General features: G+C 30.6%; 2 protein-coding genes across 2 annotated transcripts; both read left to right on the plus strand.

Annotated features, from left to right (window-relative positions):
• Positions 1 to 428: 428 nt before the first annotated feature.
• On the plus strand, positions 429 to 1365 carry LOC114164543 (nuclear transcription factor Y subunit B-5-like). The gene is made up of 2 exons (XM_028049254.1): positions 429 to 790; positions 1169 to 1365. Exons 1-2 carry the CDS (start codon positions 486 to 488, stop codon positions 1191 to 1193), a joined length of 330 nt encoding a protein of 109 aa, XP_027905055.1. The 5' UTR covers positions 429 to 485; the 3' UTR covers positions 1194 to 1365.
• Positions 1366 to 7677: 6312 nt separating this feature from the next.
• LOC114163306 (cullin-1-like) lies at positions 7678 to 16522 on the plus strand. The gene is made up of 20 exons (XM_028047531.1): positions 7678 to 7891; positions 8255 to 8430; positions 8681 to 8780; positions 10659 to 10844; positions 11058 to 11105; positions 11187 to 11390; positions 11493 to 11570; positions 11729 to 11818; positions 11913 to 11993; positions 12122 to 12184; positions 13497 to 13532; positions 13618 to 13704; positions 13774 to 13923; positions 14010 to 14065; positions 14676 to 14796; positions 14897 to 15058; positions 15168 to 15311; positions 15438 to 15656; positions 15761 to 15928; positions 16022 to 16522. The coding sequence occupies exons 2-20, from the start codon at positions 8291 to 8293 to the stop codon at positions 16121 to 16123; spliced, it is 2235 nt and encodes a 744-aa protein (XP_027903332.1). The 5' UTR covers positions 7678 to 7891; positions 8255 to 8290; the 3' UTR covers positions 16124 to 16522.
• Positions 16523 to 16781: the final 259 nt, after the last annotated feature.

A 16781-nucleotide genomic window follows, 5' to 3' on the forward strand; every position in this document is an offset into this window, starting at 1 on the left:
TTTACAAATCAATATTTAACCCAAGAACATAAATAAGTTTGACCCCATAAAATCCATTAAATTGTTTGTTTTGAGGATATATACAAGTACTTTATTTTTTAAGAACAGATACGAATATAAATAAAACTTAGAAGATCAGGATTAAGGGTCCTTTTTTTTATTTTTTTTCTAGTCTTTTTCACTTATTCTATTCATAATTAAACATAAAAAAAAATTCTCGATATGCATGAAGTGAATTTTATCAAACAGTTGAACAGGAACATCTCTCTTTCATTCCTAAAAGCATCACAGTTTCACATGATACATGTCTGAATAAACAAATAATAACAAGACACAGATCACAACTTTAACTTTCATGTGTGTGTGCCTAACACATGTATGCGTATTCGTCTATATATATTCGATCTGGTCCTTGATTCTGAGTGGTGTGTTACAGTGAAAACAGTTTCTGGGGCATCGAGAAATCAAAAAAGAAAGAAAAAAAAATGGAAGATAGCTTTGGAGGCAGTTCCTCGAAGGAACATGACAAGTGCAGCATGAAGGAACAAGACCAGTTGCTGCCAATAGCCAATGTTGGTCGGCTGATGAAGCAGATTTTGCCGCAGAATGCGAAGATCTCGAAGGAAGCAAAAGAGACAATGCAAGAATGTGTGTCGGAGTTCATAAGCTTTGTGACAAGTGAAGCTTCGGAGAAGTGCAGAAAGGAGAGGAGAAAGACAGTGAATGGTGATGACATTTGCTGGGCATTGGCTACGCTAGGATTTGATGACTATGCTGCACCAATCACAAGGTACTTGCATAGATATAGAAACCTTCAGCTACACCATAATCATCATCAAAGACAATGATCAACTCTGCAAACTGCATACAGAAATTATGCTTACACAGTGAAGCAGTAACAGATTAGAGTCCATGGAATTTTTCTGTGTTGTTCTTCTGTCGAACATTAAAAATATACCCACGATGATGTTTTAAAAGTCTTTTCTATGTATTTTAAAACAACAAAATCAATAAGAACAGAAGAACAGTAAAAAAAATCTATCAAGAATCCAAATTAAGGTTTTCCTGATATGAAATATGTAATAACTTTGTTGTCTTATAATACTTGATTTCATTGTGCCTTAAACACAGACTTTTTTTTCTTGTCTTTCATATATACATACTTCAGGTCTATGTGGTTTCTTGCAAGTTGAGAAATTACAGTTTTTGAAGTTAACTTCTCCCTGCAAATCAAACACCAACACCAAACTAAGCATTCTCCCTTGATTCAAGAATAGGAATATTCATCTTTGAAGCAATAAGCACCTGTTTGATCTGAGTTCAGAGTCTCAGAACTGGCTAACTTTTTCAGTTTTGGCTGATTAATTTCCATGAATTTTCAAACATTTGTGAGTTATGTTATGTATAATCATGTTTTGTGTTTGATTTTACCTTTGTGGTTGATTATTTTGTGCTAATCTTTATAGTACAAGTCAGCATTGTCGTCGCCGAAGTTACTTTTTAGGGTTTCCTCACATAGCGAATATATTAATTAGTACATTCATGCGTGTTTAATTTACTTTAGACTAAGGTTAGGGTTTCATTAACTCATAATTCTTAAAGTTGGGGCCACGAATTCTACCCCCACTTGATTACTATTCTATTTGTTAAAATTATGTGGTATGTTAACATAACTGAAAACCATCTCCTCATAAACATAAAGGGAAAGAATAATAGTATGAAGTTTATTATGTTTAATTATATATATTTATAATATAATATATTGTAGGTTGAAAGTTTTATAATGGGAAGCTATGAAGAGCATATAATATATAAATATTATTATTTTGGATGAAGGAGTAAGAGGGATCCAATTAAAAGAAGCAAACATGAATTTACAGTGTACTTACTCTTCCCTATATGGCAAGAACCAAGGTACCCTTTTGCCATGGCCAATCATAACTCACCAAGTGTCTACCACACAATTGGCTGCCTTAGAAAGTATGCAACATATTTAGTATCTTGTGGCTTGGACTAACGTGTGTCAATGTGACTAGGTTAATTAGGTTAAGTGTGTCAATAACTAGGTTAAAATGTAAAAATTAATAATAGTTAATGTTGGAATCATGCCATGTTGTCACAACCGAAACCAAATGAGACCGAATGACCAACATAAATCATAAATAAAGTAAAAGGAATCGTCACTTTATTAAGAAAAATTATGAAAAACAAAAACATAATATAGGAGTGGTTTGTGAAATTGATCAAGTTCCAGAGTTGTTACATGTTAAAATTATGAGATAAATATGTTTTTGTCTCTTAATTTTCACTAAATTTTGAAATTAGTCTATTTCAAAACTTTAAACAAATTTAGTTTTTCATTCTTTGAAATACGTGGATTTAGTCTTTTAATCAAATTTTGTTAAGTTTATTTGATGTTTCGTATGCTTTTCAGGATTGTATTTGAGTTGTTTATATTGTTTGACACATTTTTGCTTTAATGTTAAGTCAAATACTATTATGAGACTTGCTTGAAATGTTAAATAAACTTAACAAAATTTGATTAAAAGTACTAAATTCACGTATTTCGATAGTTGAAAGACTAAATTGGTCCAAAATTTCGAAATGGACTAAGTCCAGAATTCACTGAAAGTTAATATTTAACCCTAAAATTATTGACTAAAGATAAGATAATTTTATAATATATAAGTGGGTACAAACCTCACTTTACAAATCATTTTTGCATGATTAAATTAGATTTAAAATCCACTCTTTATCATAATATTATTGTCATAATTAAAGTATATCCTAACCAGATTCTACAGATTAGATATGTAAAATAATATAATTTAAAATATTTTTTTTTCTAAATAATCAAACAAGCAAATAAATAAAGATACTTTAAACATTTTCTTTGAGTCAATAAATTTTATACATTCTTATTTATTTATATATCGCGTGGGATTCGACTCTTAGCATTAGATGTTACAAGGCCTTATATAAACTCTTAGCAATATATGACTCATTTTTATCAAACTCTTTATATTTTTTCTCTTACAATTTGCGTTCCAATGATGACAACAAAAACCCACTGCTATAAGTAACTTTTCTTTTTAGTGTTGTAGTGTATTTTATGTAGCTTGGGAATGAAAGTAAACTACATTTTGTTCTGGTTAACTTTCGGTAAATAACAAACATATATGAGGTTGAAATATTTATATACTTTGAAAAGTAAATTTATTTGTTTTTTCACTGGTAGAAAAAAATAAAATTTATAAGTAATTTTCATATAAAAATGAAATTAGTGAGTCTATATGAGAATAAAGTATTGTCATGGTTTAATAATTAGTCACTAATTCAATCATTTTTAATAGCTGTTATGTAATTGTACTAATTCAACTAATATTCCTAATTCGCAATGTAAAATCGTAAACAAACTCAAGCTGTCTAAAAGTTCTCCTATTTAGTCATCTCTTTCAAATCCACTTCTAAGTCATCTTTAAATACATGCATTGGTTTTTTATGGTCCTAGTAAAATTTAATTAAACCTTATAAAAACAAAAAAAAAATAAAGTTTAACACTTTTTTTATAAATAAAAAGTGGATGATTTATGTGTGCGAAAATTACATCCACCCTCCTGCAATTTCTTAAAATAATACTCTTACATTTTTTTTTTCAAGATTTAAAGTAGACATGTTTAATTAATATTGTTTATCAATCTTGGAGGATGCACTTATTTGTTATTTCGGAGTGGTATTGTATTGTTATAGCAAAAACAACTTGTATAGTAAGTGGAGCACTTGGAGTAAATTTTACTTTTACAATTGAGAATATATGTTGTGAGAAAGAGTTTCAATTGTTCTACCTTTAAACCGACAAGTTGTGTAGCCTTTTAAAAAATATTTTATTCACAAGGAATCAAAATATGTACATTTATATCCTTAAAAAAATTAAAACATCAAAATGTGGGATGTTAAAGATCATGTTTTTTATATGTTTTGAACTTATAGGGTTTATTTGGATTGGAGTGGAGATGAAAAGGGTAAAAAATTAGGAGAAAGAGAGTAGAAAGCGAATTATTTGAATTAAGAAAAAATTAAAAATAAAAGTAGTGTATGTATTGTAAAAAAAACAAAGTTTTAATTGTTAGTCTAAACATATGAAAGTTGTGACAACAATTTTGTTTTGATCACTATATTGTAGCAGTTTTGATTTTGTCATTAACAATTTTATAATAAATTTGATCGTTGTGTGTTATTATTGATTATTCACCATGAGTCATGACAGTTTAATCCATCTCAACCACTCTTTCCACCTATAATAGGTGTCTTGTGTTTCCTCCAAAACACACCTCTAATATTTTTGAAACATATCATATTATCGAATAAATTGATACACAATTTTTTTTTCTTTAAATAAAAAAGTGTTATATGCAAATTTAGCATACCAATAATCTAATTTTGACTGTGTGATTAAATAAATAACTGTGAAGCATAATTTTATGTGTCAATGACAGAGTACCACGTCTTATCCAATAAACACAAGTTGTGTGGTTGGACGGATGAAATCATTGTTTAAAATGTTCTTCATTTGATAGGTATGAGTGTTATGTATAAGAATCATTTGATAAGTTATTGCTTGAATAGACAATGGCAAGCATACTTACTCAAATATGCTTTTGTTTGAAAAATAAGTATATTTCGCTTGACAAATGCAGACTTCAAATATTCCATAGTACATGTAAAACTTTCATGAATGTTTATTTTACATTTGTAAGGATTATACATGTATTCATTATTTTAAGAAGACTCACGACATCTTGTTAACATCAAAATCATTTGGAGAAAGTGCTAAAAGTTATTTCACACAAATAATTTCTTTTAAAAAGACAAATGTTAAAGTTGCAAAATACGTCGGTTGTGTCAAGTGGCTATAAAAGATTTTGTAATGACTATTTTATTCTCAAACACTATGTATAAAAGATCTATATGAACAAAGAAGTTTGATGAAAGTCTTGCAACAATTATGAGCATAATATCTTATCCTCAATCTTTTGTAGTTGTGATAAAGAAAGTGCTTTGAGTTCAAAAACATTCTAAAAGTGTGAACCAATTTTTGTATATGTAACCAGATATAACCTCTCTTTTAGTAAGAAGTTTATCTTTTGGATAACTTTTTTTATAAACCTTTTCATTTTAATTAGGAGTAACTATTGTTCAACCAATATTGGTTTTAGTGATGAGTTGTTGTAATCCAAACAATACTTAGTTTTAGAAGGAAAAAAAAAACGATTACATTCCAAACATCCGATCTTAGATAAGATTGACCATGTTTCAAATACTACTTGGTCTTAGTTAGGAGTGACTATATTCCATATAATACTTGATTTTAGACAATTGTGATTACATTTCAAATAATATTTAGGTGATTAATGAGAAATAGCTACATTGCAAATAATACTTAGGATTTTAGCCACGAATAACTATATAATTAAAAAAATACTTAAGTTTTTAATAAGAGTGGTTATTGTCAAAATAATATTTAGATTGTTAGGTAAGAATATTGTGTTCCAAATAATACTCATTTGTATATTCACAACATTAATTTATTTAATAGAGCTCAATTAATTGATTGAAAACTAAACATAACATACTCTTTACATACTCATCAATATGAAAACATTTAGCGTAAGATTTTAATTTATCGAGGTTTAAAAAATGATTTTAAAAGTCTTATCTCCATTCAATTGCTTCTTATATTTAGTGTGCGTTTATTAATTACTCTTATTTGGGTTAGTTTGATCATTATGTGGATCACTTACCCTTAACAAGGTGGGCTTGCACGTCTGGCTCCCTGGTCCGGATACAGATCTCGTGCAGACTAGGCCCAATAACAAAAATTCTGTTTCAATTTTATCTATGGAATAAATAAACGAGTTTAATCACTGATTAATCCTAATTTTTATAAAAATATTTAAATTTCTTTATTTTTGGGTTCAAATAAAATCTCTGTGACATGATTTTATGTAAAATATCTCAAATTTAAATTATATTAAAACTTTAAGAATTCGGTTTTTATACGTTTCTATAATTTTGAACTAATAAAAGGTGAAGTTAAAAAAATACTAATAAGTCAATTTTTTTAATTAATTTTAAAATATTTTAAAAAATTAATACCGTATATATTTACCCAAAAATAAATTATATATAATTTTCTATGGCTTTTAGATCTTTAATAGAAAAAGTTGAATCCAAGGGTCAGAATTTAACAAAAAAACTTTGATCAAAGAATGCTAAATTTTAGAGTAGGGTTAAAAGACTGAGGCATGAGCTTGGATGACCCAACTAAGCTAATAGTTAAACAAATTTAGTCGGTTTATATATTAAAACTCGTTTTAAATTTTTTTTAAGAATTTAAATAGAAAATGTAATATATTGTTTAAGGTAATATATTAATTAATATTTTAAAAACGTACAATAATTAATATATAGAGAAATTTACCTCAACTACACGCAGAAAAGATAATTGCCAATTCACAATAATAAATTTGTTGATTGTAAACAATCCTACGTGGTGATTTTTTATGATAATAATCGAGAAAACTAATTAAATAAATTTATAGTAAAATAATAAATTATCATTTTTAAGTTAATACTGGTTTAAATTTTTTACTTTTTTTAACGTGAACTATCAATTGTAACTATCAATTGGCTTTATTAATCCGAAATAAATTTATTGTGATCTGAAATAGTATTTTATTAAAAGTAGAATCGAAACGTCCAGTTAATAACTATTTATATACAGTTATTTTTTTATCTTAATCTGCTAATATAAAAATCAATAATATTTTGAATATGATTATTTATCCTAATGAAATTATTTTAATATTGTTTAGATATACTTGGTAATAAAATAAAAGATATATTATTAAAGTCAACGTAAACATAACTGCAATTTATTCTATTTTTTATCAATTATCAATTATATAGATTAAAATTCTTAAATATGAATATTTAAATATTTTTTCTAATAGATATAGTTTGTTTATATTTTGCAAAGCTATCCTATGATCGATGAATTTTGAGTGTAAATCTTATAATTATATCTTGTATTACTTTGTTTAGAATATAGATAGAAATGTGAAAAATATTATTTATTAAATATTAATAAAATAAATATTAAATAATCAATAATATATATGGTTATTCACAATAATAAGTGGGGGATAATATATTGATATTAGACATGGTTGAAAAATATAGGTAATTTGAAATATGATGTACCCTTCAAAGTGTTTAAGTTAGTAAGATATAACTAAAGATAAAATAATATGTATATAAAAAAAAAGAAAATATATAAAAAGATAATGATATCATGATTTTTAGTTTTGTACTCTATCATTGAGGTGGCTTAATAAGAGTAATATATCATTATATTTTTTTAAACAAATTAATAATTTATATTAAGTCGTCGGAAAGATAATAAAAGATGAGAGTTAAAGAAAAGAAATAAGAGTCAAAATATATCTTTTTTACATAAAATTTAAAATTTCTTTTATATATTATTATAGATTTTTTTTAACTTTCAAATATTACTAAAATAAAATAGAAAGAATCTCTTATATTTTGTTATATAGTGTTGTATATAATAACGGATTAATCTCATTAAAATAATATATAAAGATGGTGTGAAAGGAGTACTAGAAAAGAATTGGACTGGACTTATAATCAAAAGTTTGGTTCATCATTTTTTTTTTCTGTTTTCTCTTTTACCCCTTCATCGGTCTCTCTTTACCATCACAACATAATCAGCTTGCAAATCCTCTTCCTGCTACTTCTGGAATTCCTCGTTCTTTTCTTTCATCCACGGTTTCTAGGGTTTCGCTTCACTTTGGTTTTTCGTCTTTCTACGGTAACGCGTCTTTTCTTCTCTCAACCTCACTTCCTTGATTTCCTTCTCCTCCTTTTCCCTCGACGCTGCCACTTCGTTTATTCGCTTCATTATCCGCGGATTTCAGAATTTGGATGTTCAACATGGATTGTGGTGTTTTCTGAAATAGGATTGGAGAAATCTGTGGAGGATTTTGGAATTTACCTGTTTCGGAACAGTTTAGGTTTAAGTTGGGGGAGGAATTGCGTCTTGTTTTTTGCTGTGATTTTCTTCTGTGATAGTTGAATTTGTTTCTTTAGAATTTGGAATGGTTATTTATTGTTTTTAGTTGAGGTTTGGGGATTGTTTTTCTCACGAGGGTTTATGAACATTTTTTGGTTGTAGATTTTGGCGTCGAAGCTTGGAATTTAGTTTGCCGGCATGTCCATGAGTGAGCGCAAGACCATTGACCTAGAGCAAGGATGGGATTTTATGCAGAAGGGCATTCTGAAGCTGAAGAACATTCTAGAAGGGCTGCCGGAGCCTCAGTTCAGCTCGGAGGACTATATGATGCTATACACGTATTTATTTCTGCGATGCTTTGTTTGTTTTCATGTTCAGTCCTATGTGCGAGTTTGGGAGATGGTGTTTTGAAAAGAATAATTGATTTTGTTTTTTAAATCTGTGTTAGGATTCTTTACATTAGGAGTTTTTTACTTTAAAGAAGATAGTTCAAAAACTGGACTGAGTGTTTTATGTGTCTAAGTAAATTCGTCTTGCTAGAGTTGTTTGGAATTTTTCTTTTAGAAATTAATTTTCTTTATATTGCAGGACCATATACAATATGTGCACTCAGAAGCCACCTCATGACTATTCCCAGCAACTGTATGACAAGTACAGGGAGTCGTTTGAAGAGTACATCGTATCAACGGTGAGTAGTGCAATTATTTGAATATGATACGGTTATCTGCATGTATGGTTGTATTTGAATTTTTTTTTGGTTCATTATTTAGTGATTTCTGGTTTGCTAATTCTAGGGCATAGTTGGTTAAACAACCAGAATCATGCCTAATGTTGTTGACCTTTTCCTAAAGCCCAACAACAAACGCATCCTAGGGGGAAAAGAAGCCCCTTTAGTTTTTTTTTTTTAAAGAAGCCTATTACAAATAGATATAGGTTCATTTTGCACATGGAGGTGTCAAGGAAAGCATTAGCAGAGTGCTTTGATTTAATGGGCACAATGTAATTTGTTTTGATTATGGTCTATGCAAAACTCCAGGACTACTTATACTGGGGACATGTCTTCTTTTCCTTTTAGGAAAATGTGTCCTCAACGGTATGGTAGTTTTAATTTTAAGATATCCTAAACAAGTAAAAAATAGGCAACATAATCTGCGGTATCTAAAATAATGTTTTGGAACATTCAATCCCCAATGTGTCCAAATAACATTGCAATAGCTTTTACTTTTGACTGAGTGCAAATGAAGAGTGAATGTTTGGGAAGTGAAGAATGCTTTGCTGTGCAAGCACAAAACCAAGTACATAACGTGACAATCAAGGAATAAGAGGTATCTTCTAATGAAGAATTAGTTTTTCTTTTTTTTATAAGCCTAAAGAAGAATTAGTGGTTGGTAGCTGCAGTTTTTTTTTTTTTTAATCAGCTGCTGTGGTGCACAGGCTCAAGTCAGGTCCACTACCAAATAATGATATTAGATTTAGAACAAGGAAATGAGCAAGAACGTCATGATTCTAGAATTTGAAGTAGATAGTACATAAATCTAGAAGATAAAAGCAATTTTTCCTCTTATTTCTTAATAAGGTTACTTGGTTAAGAAAACTTCCTTATATTACGTTAAGTCTGGATGTTTGAGAATGGGATAAAATGAAATGGAAAGGGATATTCATCTGTGTTAGGATCATCAATATAAGACGAAAACCAAATGTAAGGGATTATAACTTCAGAATTTCAACATCCATTTGTAAGCATCTCAGTTGTTGGGGAGCCAGCAGATGACGAGTTCTCAAAATAACAAAGCTATTTTTATTTATTATTTTCAATTTGGAGTAGAATTAAAGGTATAAATTGGGGAATGATTCCTTCACAGTCCCTCTCGATGCATACTTTTTAAACTTCAAAGCAAGGAAAAAAAGTAGTAAGTGTTTAGTCCCCCACATTCTTACACCACCAATAGGCTAACCTTGGGTTATTGGTTATACTTATTTGATACAATTTCATGTAGGTTCATTTCATATCTTAATTTCTTCAATCAGAGCCATAGGCTTTAATTTTATTAGAAACAGATTGGACCTAATTCACTGCTAAAGCTAATTTGAGCTAGGATTGCTGATGTTGAATTAGGAGTTTTCTTTTTCCATATTCTTGGTCAATACGAGACATCTGACCCCTTCAGCCTCAAAACTGGATAAAGCATGTGCATGCATTACATACAATTTCAACCATTGATTTTTTCAACTAGTGATCACGATTCACACTTTAAAAAGCTAACTTCCAAACAGTTTGATTGATCTGACGGCTTACAAAGATACCCATTTTTGAAAACCTTAATATCAATCTCTGGTTGGCACTTGATACTTTCAAAATCATCGATTCTGATAGCTGAAATGTTTCATGAAGAGCATGCCTTCTTCTTTTGAATGGGGGGAGTACTCGTGTGACATTTAATTCCATGTGCATTATAGCTGTAAAAACTTTTGAAAGTTTGTTTTCAATTATTTTTACAGTTTTGTTTGTTACTATTACTAATTTTGTTCCCATCTTTTAATAAATTAATATCACTTGTTTGTCTAGGTATTACCTTCTTTGAGAGAAAAGCATGATGAATTCATGTTAAGAGAACTTGTAAAAAGATGGGCAAACCATAAAATTATGGTTAGGTGGCTTTCTCGTTTCTTTCACTACTTGGACCGCTACTTTATTGCTCGGAGGTCACTTCCACCGCTTCATGAAGTGGGGTTGACATGCTTCCGTGATTTGGTAATTTTTCAATATACCTTGAATGTTGTAGAATATATAGTTGAACCATGGATGATGTTATGTCAATTTTTTCTATCAGCTAATCATATTATTGTCAGAAGTCATAATTATATTCAATTTATACTGCTATTGCACACTAGCTTTAATATTTTTTCGTTTCATTTTAATGCTGTTTTATTAGAGGACAAATTAATGGTTTTTTATTTTTTCCAGGTTTACAAGGAACTAAACGGAAAAGTCAGAGATGCAGTGATTTCACTTGTATGCTTTCCCTTTTATTTTTTGTACACAAATTTCACTTTTAAAAATGTAGAGTAATTAACCTAACCTATTTGTCCATAGATTGATCAAGAACGTGAAGGAGAGCAGATTGACCGAGCTCTGTTGAAAAATGTATTAGATATATTTGTTGAAATTGGTATGGGGCAAATGGATCATTATGAGATTGATTTTGAAGCTGCCATGCTCAAAGACACTTCTGCTTATTATTCTCGGAAGGCTTCAAACTGGATCCTTGAAGATTCTTGTCCTGATTATATGCTGAAGGTATTATTTCCTTGTGGTGATTACATTAACTGATTTATTAATTTGGACATTTACATTATTGTATTTTTTGGCTTCTGTTTGATATTGTATCTTTCATTACAGGCCGAGGAATGCTTAAAACGCGAGAAAGATAGGGTTGCCCATTATTTGCATTCTAGCAGTGAACCAAAGTTATTAGAGGTATGGTTTACTATCGTTTCTGCTACTTGGTCTTCTACAGTGTTGAATGGAGTAATGTCTGTCAACTTGAAGAAAACAAAGTTCAATTAATTATTGTGATGATTTTATGTGCTTCCAATTTCTAGTTTCTGAACTTTTATGTCCTTTTTCTATTGTAGAAAGTTCAACATGAACTGTTATCTGTATATGCGAACCAACTCCTTGAAAAAGAGCATTCTGGATGTCATGCGTTACTTAGAGATGACAAGGTTAATTTAAACTTAACATACCCATGGTGCTCAATAATTTCTTTTTTTAAAATTATTGTAAATTTATCATAATCTCATGCTTATTAATGGTTAGGTTGAAGATCTGTCAAGGATGTTCAGGCTCTTTTCTAAGATTCCTCGAGGCTTAGATCCTGTTTCCAGTATATTTAAGCAGGTTGTGGCATCAAGCCTGTATATACTATTTTCTTCCTTTGTGCGTGCCGGTTAAAATAGGGTTGTTCTTTTTCTCCTTTTTTTCTTGATGGTTTGTTTGCACTATGTTTCTCTCCTTTTACAACACAGCATGTTACGGCTGAAGGCATGGCCTTAGTGAAGTTGGCTGAAGATGCAGTGAGTACCAAAAAGGTATTTTCATTATTTGTTTGGTACTTTTCTTTAGTTTCTGGGTTGTTCTCTCCTGCAGTAATTTAGGAAAGAGTGATGTGCTTAGTCTCGGTATATGTTTTAATAATTCTTATACTCAACAGTGGATTTTGTAAATACTTAAGATGAAGGGATAATTTTTATCTTTGGGGTGTAGATTATCTTTCTGTTCAGGTATGATGTCATGAAATTGGCTTTTTTCTAATATTTATGAAACATGGTTTCAGATGAAGAATGTAAAGGGATTTCTGTCGGTTATTGTGAATATTCATTTACATCTAAAGAAGTGAAAATACATGTTTATGTTTAGGAATATTTTTCACATGAACAGTTGGAGTAGAGCCATGATATGTGTTAGTTTTATTGCCGGAGGATGAGTAATGTGTAACATACCCAGAAGTACATTAATGTTTAAAACCTGGAGATATGTTTGAAAATATTTTCCATGTAGACAGCTGGAGTCACACGAATATGATTTATTGACCTATCTTAAGTCTTAACACAGGGTGTGAATTTGTTTTATTGCTGGAGTTGCCATTTGTCTTGGAGAATCATCTGGATTTTTTGTTTTACACAGATATCAGTGGAGCCACACGAATTTTATAGACCAATCTTAAATCTTAACACAGGGTCTATGTGAATTTGTTTTATTGCTGGAGTTGCCATTTTTCTGGGAGAATCATCTAGATTCTTTGTTTTACACAGATATCAGTGGAGCTCAACAAGTTGTTCAGAAAAACCTTTAACTTCTATTTACCAAGAGAAATCATAATAAAAATCGTAACAGTAATAAATTAATGAGTATATGAAATATGAAATTGTATTTTGTTTTTATTTAGAGACCACTTCATCATCAGTATTTGCAATCATTGAATGGGACAGTTGTTCAGGTTTACAATTTTAGTGAATTGTGACAATTGATTGGGAAAAAATAGAAGAAAGGAAAGGCACAAAATTGGTGTTCCTTATCATGAGAAAACCTTAAACATTATCTCATTGAATTCCTGAAGTTACCTGACATATGTATTTTATGTATTTTCTGAAGTAGTAGTTAATACTCTTGGCCTCACCCCTTTTTTGTGTTTTTGCAAATATGCTGTGAAGTTGATATTTCTGTTGTTCAATTTATGTTTATGGTAGGTTGTACATTATTTGAAGTTGCTTTTCAGATAAAGTGTTGTTTCAATGTCCTCATTTTATGAGCAAAGTTCTTCTGCTGTCAATAGTATGTTTTTGTGACTATTTAAGTTTGCTGCTGACCATTCTGTTACCTTTTAAATTAAATTGTCTACAGGCAGAAAAAAAAGATATTGTTGGCTTACAAGAGCAGGTAATCTCCTAGTTTTCTAATTACATAGTTTTACCGTAATTTATTCTTTCTTTTATGAAGCTGAAATTGATCTCTTTCTTTTCAGGTTTTTGTTCGGAAGGTGATTGAGCTGCATGACAAGTACCTGGCATATGTGAATGATTGTTTCCAAAATCATACTCTTTTCCACAAGGTTATGATCACTGACTTTGAATTTGTTATATTGAATCTATATGTTGTCTAACACGTTTTCATCCTATAGGCTCTTAAAGAGGCTTTTGAGATCTTTTGCAACAAGGGTGTTGCTGGAAGCTCAAGTGCGGAACTGCTTGCAACGTTTTGTGACAATATTCTTAAGAAAGGAGGAAGTGAAAAATTGAGTGATGAAGCAATTGAAGAAACTCTTGAAAAGGTCTGCAATACATCAGTCTAGGTGTTTCAAATACTTTTATAAACATGATGCCTTGGTTCTGAAATTATATATTTTTTTATTTGCAGGTTGTCAAGTTGCTTGCCTATATTAGTGACAAAGATTTGTTTGCTGAATTTTATAGGTAAAACAACTTAGAAAACTCAAATTATCACTATGTTGGAAATGTTTCTGAAGTTGTTTGCTATTGCTTTTGAATTGATTTTAAGAACCAAATTTTGTGTTCGCCACAAGCTTTACTATTTCGTTTCTTCCGTGTAGCAGAAAAGCCGAAGGTTATTTATGCAGAAAACTTAAAAGGCTAAATAAAATTTGTTAAAATGGAAACTAATAGAGACAGTAGTCAGGTATAAGAAAGAAACTTAATGGATAGTGGATTGCAACTATTTGAAAATTTAATTTTTTACTCTATATAAACTTTAAAACAATATACCTCTATATTAGCTTTTCTTTCAAATATTTCAACACGACAAGGACTATTTTGTTGTTTTTGTGACAAGTGATTATGGAATATGTCTTATTGATTCTATAAACTAATGATATGGATGCCAGACAGTATCCTTTTTGGTTTTGGCCTTTTGGGTTCTGACTGTTTTAATTCTTTCACTCTGTACAGTTCGTTTGTATTTTATGATACATCACACTTTGGTGCATCTTCGTGACATGATTTACGATACAGTGGTAGTTCATTTAAGGGCTGTTTACTGTCGCTAACATTAGTGTCTACATTGTAGGAAGAAACTGGCTCGAAGGCTCCTGTTTGACAAGAGTGCCAATGATGACCATGAGAGAAGCATTTTAACAAAGCTGAAGCAACAATGTGGTGGTCAATTTACCTCGAAGATGGAAGGAATGGTAAGTCTTTTCAAGTATTTGTAGATGGAGCTAGTCTACTATATTCAACTAAGTAAGTATAATGAGTAAAGAAAACTTATTTGCTTGTGGCTTCTACCAGGTTACAGATTTGACACTTGCAAAGGAGAACCAAACAAGCTTTGAGGAGTATTTAAGCAATAATGCTAATGCCGACCCTGGAATAGACTTGACAGTTACAGTTCTGACTACTGGCTTCTGGCCTAGTTACAAATCTTTTGACCTCAATCTTCCAGCAGAAATGGTATTTGGTTTTGTTCATAGGAACTAATCAAATTTATTGTCCAATTATTTGATACGAGTTAACTCTAGATGAGTTCATTTTTGTTTAAAACACCTCTTGTATATTTCAGGTTAGATGCGTCGAAGTTTTCAAGGAATTTTATCAAACAAAAACTAAGCACAGAAAACTTACATGGATTTATTCCTTGGGAACCTGCAACATAAATGGGAAGTTTGATCCAAAAACTGTGGAGCTGATTGTAACAACTTACCAGGTTATAATTGTTGGCACCCTTCTTACGTGTTCTAGTGTATCTGTCATCGTTTCTTTTTTGTATGTCTACAGATATTTGGATGGATTTCTTTCTACTTACCAAGTTTTGTTTTCTGATTTTCATTAGGCTTCGGCATTGCTTCTATTTAATTCCTCAGACAGACTGAGTTACTCAGAGATAATGACTCAGTTAAATTTATCTGATGATGATGTTATTAGACTGCTCCACTCCTTGTCATGTGCCAAATACAAGATTCTTAACAAGGAACCAAACACAAAAACAATATCTTCTACAGATTATTTTGAATTTAATTCAAAATTTACAGACAAAATGAGGAGGATCAAGGTACCATTATCTTAAAAATCTTGTCTGTGTTTAGTGATCTTGATTTGTCTATTTTTTTACTGAATTGAGTGAGACTGACATTGCCACGTAATTCCATCATGCAGATTCCTCTTCCTCCCGTTGATGAGAAGAAAAAAGTAATTGAGGATGTCGACAAGGACAGAAGATATGCTATCGATGCCTCAATCGTGCGTATCATGAAGAGTCGGAAAGTTCTAAATTACCAACAGTTAGTTATGGAGTGTGTTGAGCAGTTAGGTCGCATGTTTAAGGTTCGTATTTCACCCCTTTCCTAACAAAATTCGCGCTGCTTATATACTTGTTTCTGAAAATGCTGAATAATTAATTAACTTGCATTTGCACAGCCTGATGTGAAGGCAATTAAGAAGCGGATTGAGGATTTGATTTCTCGAGACTACTTGGAAAGAGACAAAGATAACGCAAATCTGTTCAGGTATTTGGCGTGATTTGGTGTTGACGAATTTGCAAATGAAGATGTGGTTACTGCAGTTGCTACAAAGAGCAAAGCAAGAGGATCATATTTGAAGATGCAAATGATGGGTTCCTCCATAATTTCCTTGGAAAGAGGAGCTGCGAGTGGTTGTACATTTTGGCTCCATATCCACCAGGTATGGATTACTACTGTAGATGTGTGCCCATGTTGGAGAAGTTGTAATGAATTCCATAAGTAGGTCCAGCTCACTTTCACTGGCACCTTCACTTCCTTTTTCTTTCGATTGCTGCAGTTCCATATTATATGACTTACTTCATCCTGTGTTAATTATTTCTCCCATCCCCCATAAAGGAAATAGAAATCGTGTAACTCTAGTTTCACTTTTATTTTAGTTTCATTCTCATCTTCCAAACCATCTTTTCTTCTTCTGTTAATTTAAAATGGTAACTTTATATTTTTGGAAAACTAAATTCTTTCGTCTTTTACTATATTTCAATGTTACACGCAACAAAGCACTTAACACGATAGCCGTAAAACAATTTTTCTCTTAAAAGTTGACAGCATACATTGACATTTTGTTGAAAAGTTCTGTTAGAAGAAAGTATATATTCACAATACCACAAATTTAATACACATAATAATAATAATAATAATAGTTTACGATTGGATAT

The sequence above is a fragment of the Vigna unguiculata genome, chromosome 9 (genome assembly GCF_004118075.2).
Source record: "Vigna unguiculata cultivar IT97K-499-35 chromosome 9, ASM411807v1, whole genome shotgun sequence".
In the NCBI taxonomy this organism is placed as follows: domain Eukaryota; kingdom Viridiplantae; phylum Streptophyta; class Magnoliopsida; order Fabales; family Fabaceae; genus Vigna; species Vigna unguiculata.

Coding starts and splice junctions, on each gene's coding strand:
- LOC114163306 (XM_028047531.1), top strand. CDS start 8,291: ATGTCCATGAGTGAGCGCAAGACCATTGACCTAGAGCAAGGATGGGAT. Junction 10,845..11,057: donor TGACATGCTTCCGTGATTTG/GTAATTTTTCAA, acceptor TATTTTTTCCAG/GTTTACAAGGAACTAAACGG. Junction 11,391..11,492: donor GTCCTGATTATATGCTGAAG/GTATTATTTCCT, acceptor CTTTCATTACAG/GCCGAGGAATGCTTAAAACG.
- LOC114164543 (XM_028049254.1), top strand. CDS start 486: ATGGAAGATAGCTTTGGAGGCAGTTCCTCGAAGGAACATGACAAGTGC. Junction 791..1,168: donor TATGCTGCACCAATCACAAG/GTACTTGCATAG, acceptor TACATACTTCAG/GTCTATGTGGTTTCTTGCAA.